The sequence below is a fragment of the Rhizopus delemar genome, genomic scaffold (assembly GCF_000149305.1).
Source record: "Rhizopus delemar RA 99-880 supercont3.2 genomic scaffold, whole genome shotgun sequence".
NCBI classification, from domain to species: domain Eukaryota; kingdom Fungi; phylum Mucoromycota; class Mucoromycetes; order Mucorales; family Rhizopodaceae; genus Rhizopus; species Rhizopus delemar.
The window spans coordinates 5,001,154-5,018,260 of NW_027137828.1; the positions used below are offsets into that span (position 1 = coordinate 5,001,154).

General features: G+C 36.6%; 7 protein-coding genes across 7 annotated transcripts; 2 read left to right on the forward strand and 5 right to left on the reverse strand.

Moving 5' to 3' along the window:
- Nucleotides 1-405: 405 nt before the first annotated feature.
- Nucleotides 406-1,878, reverse strand: RO3G_04177 (uncharacterized protein; the record flags this gene model as incomplete). Its single annotated transcript, XM_067658767.1, has 4 exons — nt 406-579; nt 634-1,416; nt 1,468-1,659; nt 1,720-1,878. 4 exons carry the CDS (start codon nt 1,876-1,878, stop codon nt 406-408), a joined length of 1,308 nt encoding a protein of 435 aa, XP_067514868.1.
- Nucleotides 1,879-2,691: 813 nt separating this feature from the next.
- Nucleotides 2,692-3,375, reverse strand: RO3G_04178 (uncharacterized protein; the record flags this gene model as incomplete). Its single annotated transcript, XM_067658768.1, has 4 exons — nt 2,692-2,697; nt 2,763-2,886; nt 3,010-3,152; nt 3,340-3,375. 4 exons carry the CDS (start codon nt 3,373-3,375, stop codon nt 2,692-2,694), a joined length of 309 nt encoding a protein of 102 aa, XP_067514869.1.
- Nucleotides 3,376-4,274: 899 nt separating this feature from the next.
- On the forward strand, nt 4,275-5,547 carry RO3G_04179 (uncharacterized protein; the record flags this gene model as incomplete). The annotated part of the gene is made up of 3 exons (XM_067658769.1): nt 4,275-4,797; nt 4,949-5,072; nt 5,127-5,547. The coding sequence occupies 3 exons, from the start codon at nt 4,275-4,277 to the stop codon at nt 5,545-5,547; spliced, it is 1,068 nt and encodes a 355-aa protein (XP_067514870.1).
- Nucleotides 5,548-8,889: 3,342 nt separating this feature from the next.
- RO3G_04180 (uncharacterized protein) lies at nt 8,890-11,993 on the forward strand (the record flags this gene model as incomplete). The annotated part of the gene is made up of 10 exons (XM_067658770.1): nt 8,890-8,979; nt 9,034-9,090; nt 9,147-9,664; nt 9,718-9,876; nt 9,928-10,118; nt 10,171-10,558; nt 10,620-11,142; nt 11,191-11,581; nt 11,633-11,866; nt 11,914-11,993. 10 exons carry the CDS (start codon nt 8,890-8,892, stop codon nt 11,991-11,993), a joined length of 2,631 nt encoding a protein of 876 aa, XP_067514871.1.
- Nucleotides 11,994-12,785: 792 nt separating this feature from the next.
- Nucleotides 12,786-13,329, reverse strand: RO3G_04181 (uncharacterized protein; the record flags this gene model as incomplete). Its single annotated transcript, XM_067658771.1, has 2 exons — nt 12,786-13,228; nt 13,278-13,329. The coding sequence occupies 2 exons, from the start codon at nt 13,327-13,329 to the stop codon at nt 12,786-12,788; spliced, it is 495 nt and encodes a 164-aa protein (XP_067514872.1).
- A 1,363-nt stretch (nt 13,330-14,692) lies between these two features.
- RO3G_04182 (uncharacterized protein) lies at nt 14,693-14,887 on the reverse strand (the record flags this gene model as incomplete). Its single annotated transcript, XM_067658772.1, has 1 exon — nt 14,693-14,887. One exon carries the CDS (start codon nt 14,885-14,887, stop codon nt 14,693-14,695), a length of 195 nt encoding a protein of 64 aa, XP_067514873.1.
- A 968-nt stretch (nt 14,888-15,855) lies between these two features.
- On the reverse strand, nt 15,856-16,817 carry RO3G_04183 (uncharacterized protein; the record flags this gene model as incomplete). The annotated part of the gene is made up of 3 exons (XM_067658773.1): nt 15,856-16,081; nt 16,134-16,221; nt 16,271-16,817. 3 exons carry the CDS (start codon nt 16,815-16,817, stop codon nt 15,856-15,858), a joined length of 861 nt encoding a protein of 286 aa, XP_067514874.1.
- Between the last annotated feature and the right edge of the window lie 290 nt (nt 16,818-17,107).

A 17,107-nucleotide genomic window follows, 5' to 3' on the forward strand; every position in this document is an offset into this window, starting at 1 on the left:
ACGCTCTTGATCTGCTTTGACAACACTGCTTACGAGACATCAGCCGAGCTCCCAGCTCCAACACTCACAAGCTTATTTCATTGCTGATGCATCTCTTTGAATAGCACGCTTGGTTCTAAAAAAGATGCTATTTTTTTTTTTTTTTTTTTTTTTTTTGGTTTGCTGATAGCACTGCGTTCATGTAGATTTGTATGCTAGTGTTCTTTCAGAATTGTTTGGCCTTTGTTTATATTTCAAGAAGCAAAGGCAATTCTTAAACAGCCGCAGGTTCCCTTTCTTTCTCTTAATCTACTGGGTTTGAATGATTACAGCTTGTTTTTTTTAAAAAAAAAAATGCGGATTGGCATCGAATACTGTATACAAATCTAGTCTTTATTATAATTATTTCCTATACACAAATAGTACTTAGTAAAGCACACGAGTTTTAATATTGGCAGGCGTAGCAACGATAGCATTGTAAAGAGATTCCAAATGTTCTGGAGTGACGTTTGAAATATCTGCCATCACATAAGCAACATCTCCTTTAGAATCAGAGTATTGCTTTTCAACGTTATGATCAGCCAAGATTTCATTGATAGCCTACGTGTCATATGAGTATATAGGTTTCCTATAGATGTTAGTGAGCTTATTTACCTTAAGAACACCAGGGATATTGCGGTGAATGTAAAGAACACGAACGGTGTCTTTATCATCTTGAGAGATGGCACGTAAATCGATCTCTGGGAAATTGACAGCACCCAGGGAACCACCTTCGTTAATAAACTTGATCAGTGCAGTCGAAACCTCAACACCAATCATACTTTGAGCTTCTTCAGTCGATCCACCAATATGAGGAGTCATGATCAAGTTCTTGGCGGTCAACAGGTCGGGATATTCATTAAAATTGGGACCGTTTGCGGCAGGCTCTTTAGGGTAAACATCGATGGCAGCACCTGCGAGATGACCAGAGTGTAAGGCTTTGGCAAGGGCAGGGATTTGAACGACAGTACCACGAGCATTGTTCAAGAGGTAGGAACCGGGCTTCATCATGTTCAACTCACGCTCACCTATCATGTTCTTTGTCTCTTCTGTCTCTGGTACGTGAAGTGAGACGAAATCTGCAATGGCCAAGAGTTCATCAAGGGAATCAACCGATTTGGCTTGACCGAGAGGCATGATTTGCAAGACATCATAAAAGTACACGGTCATACCCATGGCTTCAGCCAACACAGAGAGTTGGGAACCAATATGTCCGTATCCGACAATACCCAAGGTCTTGTGTCGAATTTCAAAACAATTCTTTGATAACTTGTTCCAAACACCTTGGTGCATCTCAATATTACGATCTCCTAATTGACGGGCGAGTGTGATGACTTCTCCAATGACCAATTCGGCTACGGATCTTGAGTTACTAAAGGGGGAGTTGAACACAGCAACCTAGAGATTGAGGTGAGTAAGAGGTTGAGCAAAAAGAGGTCAATACTTTACACCTTTCTTGGCAGCATGTTGAAGATCGACTTGATTTGTACCGATACAGAAACATCCAATGGCCATCAAGTTCTTGGCTTCGTCTAACACGGCCTTTGTCAGTTTTGTCTTGCTACGAATACCAATCACATGAACATCTTTAATTTTTTCAATGAGTTCATCTCCAACCAAAGCCTTGGTAAACGTCTCGACCTATTCCTTTGTTTAGTCTACCATTTCATTCTTGCTGTTCAAAAAAAAAAACCAACAAACCTGATATCCTTGCTTTTTAAATGCTTCTACAGCAGTTACATTCACGTTTTCTAATAATAAAACCTTGACTTCAGCTGTATTGAAAGGTCTAAGCACCTTGGGTTTAGTTTGAGTGAATGATCCAGTACGAGGACGAGTGGCTTCTTGTTCTGCTGCCATAATATGAATGAGATGAAAAAAGAGTTGATGTGACCCATTTTGACAAGCCTATTTTTATAGAGTTATAAACTCCGATAGACAAATAAGATATGACATGTTGTGTCATCAGTCATTGATCTGATTGGATTATGATTCAATGACAAGATTATGGGACGATGTTTTTTTACAGCCAAAAAAAAATAGTAGTTTTTGCATAAACAACTTTAGTTTTTCAGGTTGCTCAAAAGAAAGTTGTATGTGAGTAATAGTGACTCTGATGATCCCCAAAAGAATGTGAATACATTGGTTTCTGGTTTTACTTATTAAAAAAAAAGAAGGGACTTGTATGAAATGGATTCTATTATTCTTATTATTTATTCATTCTTCTAGATTGATCTTCATTTTGGTATTCTTCTAATACTTCTCTATTCACTCCATAATGAACTCCATCATTCATTTCTTTTGATTGAAGAGGCACTAGTATAAATTATTATACATGTTACAAAAGGAAGAACAAGCTTTATCGATATTTACCAAACCATAGCAATGGACGTTGGCCCATCGTCTCTTTCCAATTCTCTTTCCAACCTTGATTAAATACATTTTTCCCACTTTCTGTAAATGCTTTTATCAATCCATTCTTTTTATTTTTATTCCATTTTTGAAATTGAGAGTTTTCAATTGTGGTTCGGTTAATCAATACAAGCCATAGATGAGATAGAGTAAAGCTACCGATCACTACTGTAAATACACCTGAACTATAATAACATGTTTTGATTGTCAATATGTGTATAATAGATGGAGTACAGTTAGATACTTGCATTATTAATATGGCTAATGCTATATTATCAAATGTAGACTGTATATTTTAAGTAAGTGAATGGTATGAAGCATTTTATGTTTACCAAGCCATGATATTGAATGAATGCGATTAAACAAGTAACAAATATCCAAGTAGCCAATAAGCTCACATAACACAAGAGTTGAATATAAAAGCGATAATTGGCAATACCAATACAACCATTCATCCTAACAGAATGTTCAGAGATAATTCGGTTCTTTTTTTTTTATATATAACTTATACCAAGGACAATGACTATAAAGATATAAGTAAACAAAGGAGGATGATAATATTTTTTTATTTTATTTTACTGATCCATTCTTAAAACACAAGCATTACAGGCACGGCAGTGATGAGCACGATCTGGTTTCCACAACTGACAATTCTCGCACCATACTGGATCACCAAGGATACAGTCTGGTGGGTCTATTGTGCTTTGTCCTGCCAAACCACCCTAGAAACAAACGTCAGCGAGTCTATAGAGATGAAGGAAGCATGGGATAATACCTTTACATATCCAGGAGGCTGTGAAACAACTCTTGCATACGTGATGATAAACAATAGAATGAGTACATGAAATGGTACAAGATAACCAACACTTGCTGCCTTTTGATTTAATTTCCAGAGTAATACAACTATACAGCATGAGCTATAAAGAAGACAACAGATGTAGACATACTTTACGTACTATTCTATCCAAATAACCATAATAAATAAATGCCATAAAACCACTCACAATCATCACAGGCAACCATCCCCAATCCCTATGCTGTCCTGGTTTTCGGTCTTTGGGTAAAGGCATCGGATAGTCTGTTAAAGCTGAAAAGAGAAAGATCAGTGGCCAGCATTGGGAATAAAGAGATGAATCAGTATGACAGCAAGCTTTATTTCCACACAACTTAAAAGGATGTCTGCCGACACGAAGGAATCGATTAGAAAAAGTCTCTAATGTTGACATGATAAAGAAAAGAAAAAGGTACAAATGTATGATATCATTATTGTAAGCGGTATTTTAACACATGCGCAATCACACAGTTTTATTGAGGTGAAGTGGTCTTTCTTTCAATTCCATAAATGGTATCATTGGATAATGTGAATGCATGGTATTGTGAAGGAAATGTCACTGAAAATTATTTAGTTTCTATTACTATCTTGTGTATTAATTACCTGTAATGCATTTAAGTTTATCTTGCTGAATAGATGAGGTTGATTTAGCAATAGATATACCATTAGTCAATAAATGGTAAGCTACTTTGGCTACTCTGTCTACTTCTGAAGTACCATTTGACTTTTAAAGCTATTTAATCGCTATGTTTAGCTAAAGATTTCAATCTACCTGAATGACACTTGCATCTTTAAGGGAAGCTGAAAAAGAAGAAATATGACCGGGAATATTAGAAAGTGCTTCAAAAGTAGAATCTGACATGTTTAAAGGGAAAAAAAGAAATGCTTTACACAAATGCATACAAAATAAAATATTATTTCATTGGTCAAAAGTTGTGACTTTTTTGATCTGATTGTTAGTCAAGATTGCTTTCAATTTTTTATCTATTTTTTTTTATATCTTTTATCACTTATGCGTAACTTGGTTATCCTCGGAGGCTCTTCACACCCTGAATTCACCGAAAAAGTCTGTGAGAGACTCGGTATCTCACCTGGTAAAACTCGCTTGGGTAAATTCTCAAATAACGAAACAAGCATCGAAATCAAAGAATCAGTACGTCAACAAGATGTCTATATTATACAAAGTGCCAGTGGCAATGTCAATGACCACTTTATTGAGCTACTTTTGATGATCAGCGCTTGTAAAGTAGCTTCTGCAAAGCGAATCACAGCCGTTATTCCTTATTTTCCTTATTCAAGACAACCTGACGTGCCCTTCAAACACTCTGGGGCACCACTGACATTCTTGCCACCTCAAACACCACAATACGAACCCAATCAGCCCAACAAAGTAGATGATGTATCAAAACAATTGATGCGAAAATTGGGTCAAGAGGCGCTTGCACAACAGCAAGAGCAGCAAGAAAATAAGGCGCCTTACCGTGAGTGGCTTGCTCGTCCCGGCGTTTTGATTGCTGATCTATTGACTTGCGCTGGTATGTGCGATGTCTTTTTTTACGTTTATAAATGCTGATTCAAGTGATAGGTGCCGACCATGTCATTACGATGGATTTGCATGATGCACAGGTATAAGATTACAATTTAATGTAAAGCATGTCGATTGAAACTGTTTACAAAAGTATCCAGGTTTCTTTGATTGTCCTGTGGATAACCTGACAAGCATATTCACAACCATCAATTACATAAGGCTTAGTATTCCAGATTATCAAACTGCTGTTATCGTTTCACCTGATGCTGGAGGAGCCAAAAGGTAAAGACTGCTTTTATTGTTGATCGAGCAAGTCAACTCACACACAGAGAATAGAGGAACATCGATCGCAGAGAAACTTTGCATGGATTTCGCTCTGGTCCATAAAGAACGCACCAAGGCGCAACAGTCTCAAAAGAAGGAGTCCATGCTCGTGGGCGATGTCCGAGGCCGTAATTGTATTCTGATTGATGACATCACGGACACATCCTACACCATCACCAAGGCAGCTCGTTTACTCAAAGAAAAAGGAGCTCAAAAGATTTATGCCATCGTGAGCCATGCTGTCCTTTCAGCCGATGCCATCAGTCACATCAACCAAAGCGCGATTGATGAGTTGATTGTGAGTAATTCAACACCACAGGCAAAGCATTTGAGTAACCCAAAGATCAAGGTGTTTGATGTCACCCCCTTATTTTCAGAAGCAATTCGTCGTATTCATTTTGGTGAATCTCTTTCAAAATTGTTTCAGGCTTAAACATGATTAGAGTTTTTTTTTAAAAAAAATAAATTATTTATTTCAAAAGAGAGTATAGTATACAATGGTCTTTGTTGACTCATGCTGTGATGACTACTTTATACGTAAAGAAGCTTCATATACTTTATTATATCATTTATTTTAAAAAAAAGTCTTACAGATGATTGAATTGCGTCTGAAAATGTAATTCAAAGTCTAAAATATTGCTTGTTTAAAATACTTTAAAAACTAAAGATTAAAACTTCAAACTAAAAGCAACACATGAAATAGTTTACTCGATTAAATAATGACTGGTTCTTGCATATCCAGAAGACATAATTTATTGAATAAGGATAGATGTTATCATTGTATTTATAAATAGATTTTCCATGTGTTGACTGCAGTGTCCAGTGTTCAAGGTTTCTTTGACAAAATTAAAATAAGCTGCTTTATTCCTAATGTATTGATGTTTGGTGTCAAAATCAAGAAGGTAGCAATATAAAAAGCAAGTCTTTGTTTCACCAAGTAAGCCTTTCTTGTAACATTGTGGATATTTGTCCCGAGTTCTTTGCTGCAAGGCTCGTCCAAACCCTCGAGTATTTCTTTTAGTAAGGCATATTCTGCCAATCTGTCATTATCAAATTATTCGGTATATTGTCGGATGGGTTAAATAGATTGCCCTTCTGCAAGGTCTGATTTGACATTCGTGCCCCACAATGAAGGGCTTAGAGAGTCTGTAACCATATTTGAGATGGGAAGTGGAGGCATCCGCAACTGTAGTAGACATGACCTACAATTAAAAGGATATCAAAGGATACAATTCTACCATAAGAAATAAATGGCGCTTTTTTTTTGTAAATTTGTTTTTTTAAAAAATAATCAAGTTGTAATCTGAAGGTTCTGTTTGTTCGCTTGGATCAATGCCTGAACTTGAGATGCTACCAATTGCTTTCTGCTGAGGGAGATCATAGAAAAAGAATATCATTTTGATATAAATTGCATAGGATATACCTTCAATAAAGAACTTGCTTAAATAAGTTTCATTCTCTTTCGCCTACCTCTTTCTTTGAGCTTTGTCTTAAGTCCTCTCTTTGATTAAGCGCCTATAGGCAATTCGAATTCATATTTTTAACATAATCAATTGCTTGCAAAGAGACACATTCTGTATCTTTACAGAGATATCTATTCACTGACAATAATAATTTCCTTTATATATACAGGTGATTTAATCCATCTTCTTTGGAATTAATATTCCGTATCACTATTATGATATGCTATATATTACTTTATAGATACAAGTTGAAACTTAAATCAGGGATGATCATAAAATAATAATCCAGCGTTATTAATATTTAATAATGTGATTAGATAGAGATATAGACTTATTTAGTATGTATACCTTACCAAAGCCGGCTGGCGATTGGGGTTAGATATAATGAATAAACATTCAACACATAGTACATAGAATATTTTGTCAGCTACATGTCTTATATATTATTAAATGGAATTATCCTAAATCTTGGTCTTGTTGAATTCTTGTTCTTTATTATAGTGTTTTTGTAAACAAAGTAAAAGCAAACTAGGTTTTGTGAGAAAAATAAAAAGTTCTGAAATACTTTTTATGCTGCATGATAAGGTTTGGTGTACCTTTTCTCGGATCGAGAATAATGATGCTTGTGTGTTCTATTTGGACTTGCAATTAAATTGAGTGGAGGTAACCGCTTTGAAGACAACCCCTATCTACTCCTTTTGAAGTTTACTCACAAGGATGCTTTGTCACAAGTTGCTTGCGCTGCTTTGACTTCTCCATGGCCGAGGCTACTGCCATAGCCAAGTTGATCCAGTTTTAATATTACTGCATCTGATCGTGCTGAAGTAAAATCATTAATCGCTCTGCTTGTCTAACAAAGCATCATGTTGCGTTGATTGACGAAAGACAATCAAAATACTGACTCCACAATTTGGTTTTGCTTATACTCGTAGATTCTTCATTGGATATTTGTGGAATATCTGAACTAAAAATGCAAAAAAAAAAAAGTTAATAGGCATAAATTATAAGGGAGAAAGAACCATTACAACTCTGCTCATCCTAATAAAATTCTTTGCTTTGACATAGTCTGTTTCTCTCGTCGGCTGCATCAAGCCAATTAATGCGTCCAACACATTTACACTACGTCTTCGAGACAAATGATTATTATCGTGATACTGATGTATTGACATTGAAAGCAAATCCCTGATCATATAGCGTATTAAGTAGTTCGTCTATGAATGCCTCCTTTATAAATGAGATATTCTGTTAAGGCTATAGAATGAAAGTGTTGTTCAGAGCACAAAATTTTTGGGAGCGACTTTCTATAGATATTGGATCATCAACATATGCAAGAGCCTTAAGTGAGCGCGGTGGAGGCGGACCACAGAAGAGCTGTCGAATGTTTGATAAGGACAAGATTGGAGGGCGAAAGCCGCGTATTTGTGTTGAAGCATCAACTGCTTTTATTAAAGGATCAATTGCTGGGTTAAAAAGGAGAGAACTAATAGGATCACCTTGATGCGGACCACATCCCAGAGGAACAGGTGGTGTAAGGTGTCCGCTAATATGCCCCACAATTGCGACTCAGGAACGTAAGATATAAAAGAGGGAAAACATACTTTTTTCTTCTGATGATTCCCAATGATCCTAATGATAGAACACACGTTGAAGAGAATGATCACCTAAAGAAGGTGGATATATAAGGTATACCAGTGATTGTTGCAGCTGGAGAGCGAGCCTCAGTGAAGGTACTGCTGCCAAGTGAAGGGAAATGTCTAAAAAGAGCTCTTTTTGAGCATTTAAGAATAGAATACCCAAAAGATAGTAAAAAAAAAAAAGAATTCGACATTTTAAAACGTTTCTACACTGGAAATCGATTGTTATTTGGTAGCTAACTTGTCTTCTTTTTCAAAAAAGAATAAAGCAGTATAAAGAAAATGCAAAAGATGATATGCTTTCTTCATTCTAAAATATAACAAGAAATTGTTAAGTCATCGAGAGATTCTACAAAACAACATAAAATATTCTGATTTTCTTCGAAATGGCTTTTTGAGAGCTAAAGTTTTTGTTTCTCAAGGTTATTAGAATATTCTTTGCAAAAGAAAGAGAAAAGCGGGTTGATTTATATGGGAATCCCATTGCGTGTTGTTTCCAAGAAAGAGCACACAGAAAAAAGCAATGTGTTCGGCCTTTGAATTATTTCAATACGTCATCGCTTTGGGATGATTTAAGTGTATCGAAAAAAGCTTGCGCGTTCCAAATCATTTTAAGAGTCGCGCAAACAGTATAATTTTCTTTTTTCTTTTTTTTTTTTTAATCAACTAGAGTTTATTATGGTCAACGAGAAAAAGGAAGAAACAGTAACACCCAAGGTCGAAGATAAAAAAAACAAGAATGACAAAAAAGAGCAAGAAGAGGAGCTGGTAACTTTGTAAAATGTATAAAAGTATTTCAGGTTGATGACATGTATACTTTAGTCTGAAGAAGATCAACAGTTAAAGGCTGAATTGGAACTTATGGTTGAAAGATTACAGGTAATAAAAAAAGAGGGACATACATCAAAAGAGGAGCTTACGAATTCAAAAAAAAGGATGAAAACAAAGACCTTCACCGTCCTGCACTTGAACATTTACGTACCGCCATTCGCACGTCTACCAGCTCCATGACCTCGGTTCCTAAACCTTTAAAGTTCCTCGGCAAATTCTATCCTTCACTCAAGCAACTTCACGCATCTTGGTCAGAATCTGCCGACAAGAAGCTCTTTGCTGATATCTTGTCAGTACTTTCGATGAGTTATGGTGAAGAAGGACAACAGGAGACATTGAAATATAGATTTGTAGGCTCTACGGATGAAGACATTGGCTCTTGGGGCCACGAATACGTTAGACACTTGTCAAGCGAAATCATGCAGGAATACCAAGCGCGTTTGGAAAGTGACCAGTCTACGAAGGAACTGATCGATTTGGCTTTGGAAATCGTTCCCTTCTTTTTGAAACACAATGCTGAAGCAGATGCTGTTGATCTCTTACTTGAAGTTGAGTCAATTGATCAATTGGTTCAATTTGTTGATAAAAACACATATGAACGTGTTTGTCTCTACATGGTTAGGTAAGAAAAATCAGCTGGAGAGAGAAAACAGTATGAGCTCATATGAACATTAGCTGTGTTAACTTGTTGGCTCCTCCTGATGATCTCGAGTTTCTTAAAACTGCAAGAGCCATCTATCGTCAACAAGAAAAATATGCTCAAGCACTTAATTTAGCTATTCGTATTGGCAGTATGGATCTTATTAAAGAAGATTTTGAACAATGTCCTGATCCGTAAGTTTGTTTTCTTTATACACAAGAATAGGATCTGATGAGCATGTCTAGTTTGATGAAAAAGCAAATGGCTTTCCAACTTGCACGTCAACAAATTCATATCGAAACAGAAGATTCAGATCTTAATGCATGCATTAACAATACAAACCTTTCAAAATACTTTCTTGCTCTTGCTCGTGAATTGGATGTGATGGAGCCCAAAATACCCGAAGATATTTACAAGAGTCACTTGGAAAATCACAGTAAGCATGTGTGTTGCTCAAAAGCTGGAAATAATCCAACAATTTTATTTAGGAACTGCATTCAGCAGCAATATTGATTCTGCTCGCAACAACTTGTCATCCACCTTTGTCAACGCTTTTGTCAATGCGGCTTTCTGTAAGGATAAGTTGATGGAAGCGGAAGATGAAAATGATTCAGCTTGGATATATAAGAATAAGGAACATGCGATGACCAGTGCTACCGCCTCTTTAGGTCTTATTTCACTTTGGGATGTTGAAGCCGGTTTGAGTACAATCGATCGATACACTTATTCAACAGATGACAATATTAAGGCTGGTGCCTTGCTTGCTATTGGTATTTTGAACACAGGTGTACGCGAGGAAAGTGACCCTGCTTTAGCTTTATTATCTGAGCATTTGGAAAGTGGTAGTGTTGCTATTAAACAAGCTGCTGTTTTTGGGTAAAAAAAAAAAAAAAAAAAAAAAAAAAAAGCGATGGTGTGTATTGATGCGTTTTGATAGTCTTGGCCTTGCTTATGCTGGATCAGCTCGTACTGAGGTTGCTGATTTGCTTTTGCCTATTATTTCTGACACGGCATTATCTATGGAACTCTCTTCGATGGCAGCTTTATCTTTGGGTATCGTCTTTGTAGGATCTTGTGATGGTGATATTACAAGCACTATATTACAAACCATGATGGAGCGTGAAGACCAATATCTCAAGGAATCTTGGTCCCGTTTCATGGCTTTGGGTCTTAGTTTGTTGTACCTTGGTAAACAAGATGCATCAGAGGCTACTCTTGAAACCTTGAAAGCTATTGAACATCCTCTGGGTAAACAAGCCGAGGTATTAGTTGAAGCCTTGTCCTATGCTGGTACTGGCAATGTACTTAAGGTACAAAAAATGCTTCATATGTGTAATGATCACTTGGACAAAGAAACAGAAGATGATACATTCCAAGGGTTTGCTACCCTGGGTGTTGCATTGATTGCTATGGGTGAAGAAGTGGGTTCTGAAATGTCCTTGCGTACCTTTAACCATTTGGTAATATAAAAAAAATAGTAAAAATGATATGCTGATGATGGATGATAGATGCATTATGGTGAGCCTGTGATTAGAAAGACAGTTCCTTTAGTCTATGGTCTTTTATGTGCATCTAATCCTCAAGTAACCATTCTCGATACACTCAGTAAATATTCACACGACAATGACAGCGAAGTAGCTATTAGTGCCATCTTTGCTATGGGTCTTGTTGGTGCAGGAACAAACAATGCTCGTCTTGCTCAAATGTTGAGACAATTGGCCAGTTTCTATCATAAGGATGCCTCCAGCTTATTTATGGTTCGTATTGCACAAGGTCTTTTACATATGGCTAAAGGTACTATGACATTGAATCCCTTCCACACGGATCGTCAAATCATGTCTCCTGTTGCCCTTGCCGGTTTGTTGACAACCATCATTGCCTTTACAGATCACAAGACATGTAAGTGTTTATAGTTCGTCATGCAAAGATACTCAGACCTTTTTCATGTAGTCATCTTTGGAAGATACCACTACTTGTTATATTCACTTGTCACAGCCATGTATCCTCGATTCTTGATTACATTTGATGAATCCCTTGAAAATTTACCAACCACTGTTCGTGTAGGTCAAGCAGTGGATGTGGTTGGTCAAGCTGGTCGACCAAAGACGATTACCGGTTTCCAAACACATTCTACACCTGTTTTACTTGCTCACTCTGAACGTGCTGAATTGGCAACAGAAGAATGTAAGTTGGCTGTTACTCTTTTAAACAATACTAACTCGATTGAATAGACTTGTCTTTAGCACCAGTTTTGGAAGGTGTTGTGTTGTTAAGAAAGAATCCAGAATATATGGAAGAGGATAAAGAATAATAATTAAATAGCGCCAAAAGAAAAAAAAAAGAGAAACTAATAAAATGACTTTTTGGTTGAAATCTGTAACTATCTCAATCATGCAATGCCTTGATTTCCCCCTCCTTTTTAAATATTACAAGATTGTTTAGTACTGGATGTTAAGAATCGATGTTTTCATGAGCTTATTTTTTTTTTTTTTTTTTTTTTTTTTTCTGTGAAAAAGTGGGTTGATTAAAATAATTCCCGAATATTTAACATCGGGAGTGAATCTGTTGCTGCGAAGCATTTTTTTTTCTTCTGTAAACTGTTTAGGGAATTGAAAAGGATTCCATTCTAAAGCCTCTTTTAGATCCATGCCAATCAACCCTCTTTAAAAGGGACTGTGGTATAAAAAGGGTGGTGAGTGGATCTAAAGAGGAAAGAGGTAGAAAGATCAGAACATGGTTCACAAAGAGAGAGAGAGAGAGAAAGCTAGTCACTAAGTCTGGTGAGGACTCTTGTATGGTGGTAAGGGCATGAAACGTGTTGGATGATCATAAAGATGAATGCATATCAGAGATTGGATGTCTTCTTTATGCAAATAGGAAAAAAAAAAAATTTGAAGTTTGATCTCAAATGCACATTGGCTATAAATCATCCCCTGCATGTGTGTGTGTGTGTGAAGAGAGAGAGAGAGATTCATTTTTATATGATGAACAAGTATATAAAAAAGAAGAAGAGAAAAATACAAGAATATAGCAAGGATTTAAGATTGGAAAATTAGTTCCAGACGATTTCCATGAAATATTAAAATAAATAATACAAAATAATTCACGGCACTTTAGAAACCATGGCCTGTAAGACACATTCTTTTTGTATTTGAATAATGGTTGTTTTATGATTTTTGGGTGTGATGGGACTACCGGTGGGTGCGATCAGGTATTGATCAGAGAGGATACGTCCGAGATAAATTAATTTGATGTTACTCGCAGTGGTGTAGAGCAGCAGTTGCTGTTTGAGTGCAGCGACAGAAAGGTAAGGTGGTTCGGTAGGCAATTGGATCGTGATGTCTTGTCCATCACTCGAAAGTCGAACCAGGATTGGATAAGGATTTCCGCTGGAGGGTGGTGGTGATGGTAATGGCTGTGGTGAACCATAAGGTTCCTTTTTCTCTGCATTTTCAGTTGAAGTCAAGGAAGATGTCACTGCTGCCTCTGGTTTTTTAATGTTTACGTCCTCTATCGTTGACTGTTCTCGAATGACATTGTTATTGACTATAGAATGGATTTAGGAAAAATATATCCTTTTTATCATCATTCTTACTTGTCGATCGAGTATTTTCTTCTCGATGTGGTATCGAATTACAACAACCCATTGTTTAACAAACAACAACAACAAAAAAAAAAAAGAAAAAAAATAGATAAAAAATAAGAAAGAAATGAGGAAGAAGAAAAAAAAAAAATGTAACATTATTTTTTCTTTTTTTTTTCACAATTATAAATATTCCGAAAAAGGAAGTCTGTGCAATTTTGATAAATGAAGCACATGAAACGATTTTCAAGTGTTGAACCTACTTGTATTAATTTGATTTAAATCATCTTGGCTGAATACAACACCCGCTGTGAATCATTTATTGTTTCATTGAACCTCTCTCTTTTCTATCATCCACACCCATCCGTAAGGGTATCCAAGGTGATGGCTACTGAAGACTTGGGGGTGATCTTTCACTGGGCTTGAAAGACAATTGAATTTATTTGCCTTTTATGGATCAGACACAAAACCAAAATGAAAGACGCATTGTGGATCGACAAAGCAAGCGTGTGATTATTTGCGTGAATAGAGCCTGTGGATCACCATAAAAAAATTTTTTTTTCTCAAATTTTGTTTTTCACATAAAAGATAGAATTCAATACTCCTTCATGGCGTACACTGACCTGATGTTGAGGAATGTGATCAAAGAAGCCTTTCTGAAAGACATTTCAGAAGAAAAAAAAATTCAATTGTAAAACGATTTCACTGTCAGGTATGTAGGGTACCTTTCATTTGCTTTTTGTTCAATCAGATATAGCAAGGCAAATTCTTCATCTTTCAAACAGGCATGTCTTGTCATTCAAAGGAAATCCATCTTGATAGACCACTCCGTTCTGAACTTTACTTGAACCCTTTGATTCCTCTGATAGTCTTGGCTGAAATGAGAAGCCCAGTTGAACAAGAGGTGGGTCATTTCATAAAATAGGTGATTCAATCATCTATCGACTGTCTAGTACAGTGCTAAAAGATATCAAGGCAACTTGCTTTTGATCACATCATGGCCTATCACCACTCCTGAACGATCAATCTCATTTAGAACGTGCTTAAACTCTCTCTGGAAAGGAGAGGGTCTGGTTCAAGCAGAGAAAGTGACTTGTGGCACATGATGATTGCCATACTGACTCTAGGCTTTCAAATTATACCCAATCATAGCAGTGGAAATGTATCTGGCTTTCTATTATTACGAGTCACATACTACCGCGCATAAAAACTTTTTTTTTCTTTTCTGTTCTTTTTTTTTTTTTCCTTGTCCTTTTCAAGGGGAACTGCTTACTCAAGTGAGGTCCTAACTGATGAGTAACTGCCGAACCCCAAATTACATTATTTGGTACCAGTGAACTGTACTTGTTGACTGGTCAATTTTTGGCAAACAAAAAAAAAATTTGTTTTTTTTTTGTTTTTTTATTATAAATTGAAATGAAAAATAGTTACTTTTTGGTCTTGTTTTCTGGTTCAGACTTTCTTCTGCGAATGAATCGATGATCAGAGGAGTGATGATTGTATGCTTTCATGAGTGGCATGGATAGACGGTGAAATAAGTGCTTGTTGGATGGTGGTTGAAGGGGTTCGATGGGTGAATAAACAAGTGGCTTTGGTGGATAGTGCGTGATGGTGGGGGGCATGAACGGTAAAGGCGTGAGTGATGTGTGCGGTCGTGGTTCGAAATGAATGGTTGTTTTCATCATGACCTTCTTGGCTGAGGGTTCGGTGGAGGCAAGATTTCTGAATGATTCGAACTTTGACTTTATGAAAGCAGAAGATTTATTGAATAGGTTCTTTAAAGAGGAGGTGTGTTGGTTTGGTTCTTTTGTCAATTGTTCTAATGAAGAAGGTGCCTATCGGCATGTTTAATGGCTCAAATTGTGTACAACACGTTTCACTTGCCTTTGCTAATAAGCCTAATTCAAACTGAAGTTCAGATCTTTTTTTATCAAATTGACAAAGCAAATCTTTTGAGAACGTATCATTCTCCATCGATACATCCTTGGATAAAGAAAGTAAAAAATGACTTGAACTTTCTGTCATTCAATAAAGAAGAAGAAAAGATAAAATAAAATAAAAAAAAAAAAAGATTTATTATTATTTAATGCTTGCACGTGTAATAATTCTAATGACAAAATAATATGATACAAAAGGTGACGGCAGGCAATAAAAAAAAAAGAGAGAGAGAGAAAGAGAAAGAGAGAGTGGGGGTATAAGTTTAAATGGGGTTGTGATTGTTATGAATGATGAATACCCAATAATCTCAAGTCTTCATCAATGTCTTGTGAATTAAGTCCTTTTGGGTTAGGTGCCATAGGAAATCCGATGGTTTCCTTCATCTCACTCAATTCACTCGTTTCTTCTTTTAATTCTCTTTTATGCAACATCATCTCTCTTCCATCAGGGAATAACAACAAGCGATCTATAACAAGGTCAATCGACGCGTCTTTTTTTTTTTGAACAAGCAATTTACCTGTTGACACCTCATTCAGTTTCTTGCGTTCATTTTCCATACTCCACTTTTTATGATGAATGTCACTCAACAAATCACGTCTTAACGCGTTTTTCTGTGACTAAAGAGAGAAGGGTCAGGATGAATCGATTGTGTTTAAAAGGGGAAACTTGCCATAAAATGTATATTTGCTTGATATTCAAATCCTTCGTACTGTTTCTTAAAATTGGCATATTGATGCTCACGCCATGCTTCTGCACTACTGATCCTCTTTCCCTTCTTTTCTTCTATTTCTGCCATTAATGACACTAACTCTGGATGTGTACCATTTGCAATCATCAATGCTTCATCATTTAATTCAGACATTTTCTCTTGATACATTCTAACAAGCAAAACTATCAATACCCTCCTCATCCCCCTCTTGTTCTTCTTACTTGTCTCTTAATCTGGCAAATTCAAGTTCAATATGAGTCAGTGCATCAAGTGCTTCTTTATGTCTTTGTTGATAATCCTCATCATTCTCTATTCATCCTGTTTAGCTTTTAAATCATTCTCTTCTTTTCTCATTTACCTGCTATTTCACTATCCATCTTTTCTTCTTCTTTTTCTTCTTGAAGATCCATACTCACTTTTTTTTCATCCTCTTTTTCCTTTTCAACCTCTTCTTCTTTTCTTTCTGGTATCTCCTTCTTTTCTTCTTTCAATTCATCTTTACTATCCGTCTCAGAACCATCTTCTTTCTCTTCCTGTCCCTCGACACTCTCTTCTGCCTTTGACCGTTTCGAAGGAGCTTGATCTGGTTGCTCACCTTTTCGTTTCCTGCTGACTTCCTCGGGTGCTTCAGGAGAAGCTGACCGGGAGAGTGGGAAATCGTCCGGTGCAGAGGAAAGTGAGGAATTATCCGACTGTAAATCGTCATCCAACACTTCTTCATTAGACAGTGAACCGGGTGAACCGGTCTGTAAGATACTGTTGAGAGCAGACAGGTCATCGTCGTCGTCTTCTAGAGCTGATAAAGTGGCATCGAGTTCTAATGGGTCATCATCGCCTTCACTCAACACGGAAGGTGAAGAGCCTAATGATAACTTGGAGCTTTGTCTTGTACTTGACTCTTCCATACAAATTGATTTAAAAAAAAAAAAAAAAAAAGGCGCGCTTGCACAGTGGAAGAAAGAAAGAAAAAAATTATTTTTTTTGGGGGGGAAAGAAATTCTTGATGCAGCTATCAAAACCTCACGATTTTTTTTTTTTTTTTTTGGCTCCTACTTAAACTGTACGATGACGTGTTTTGTGGGTAGATCGATGGATGAATGCACCCAGAATAAGAGGTAGTCAGTTCAAAAGAAACGATGGGCTTACATGCTGTTTTTCTTTATTAAAAAATCACTTGAGCATAACCTGTCATCTT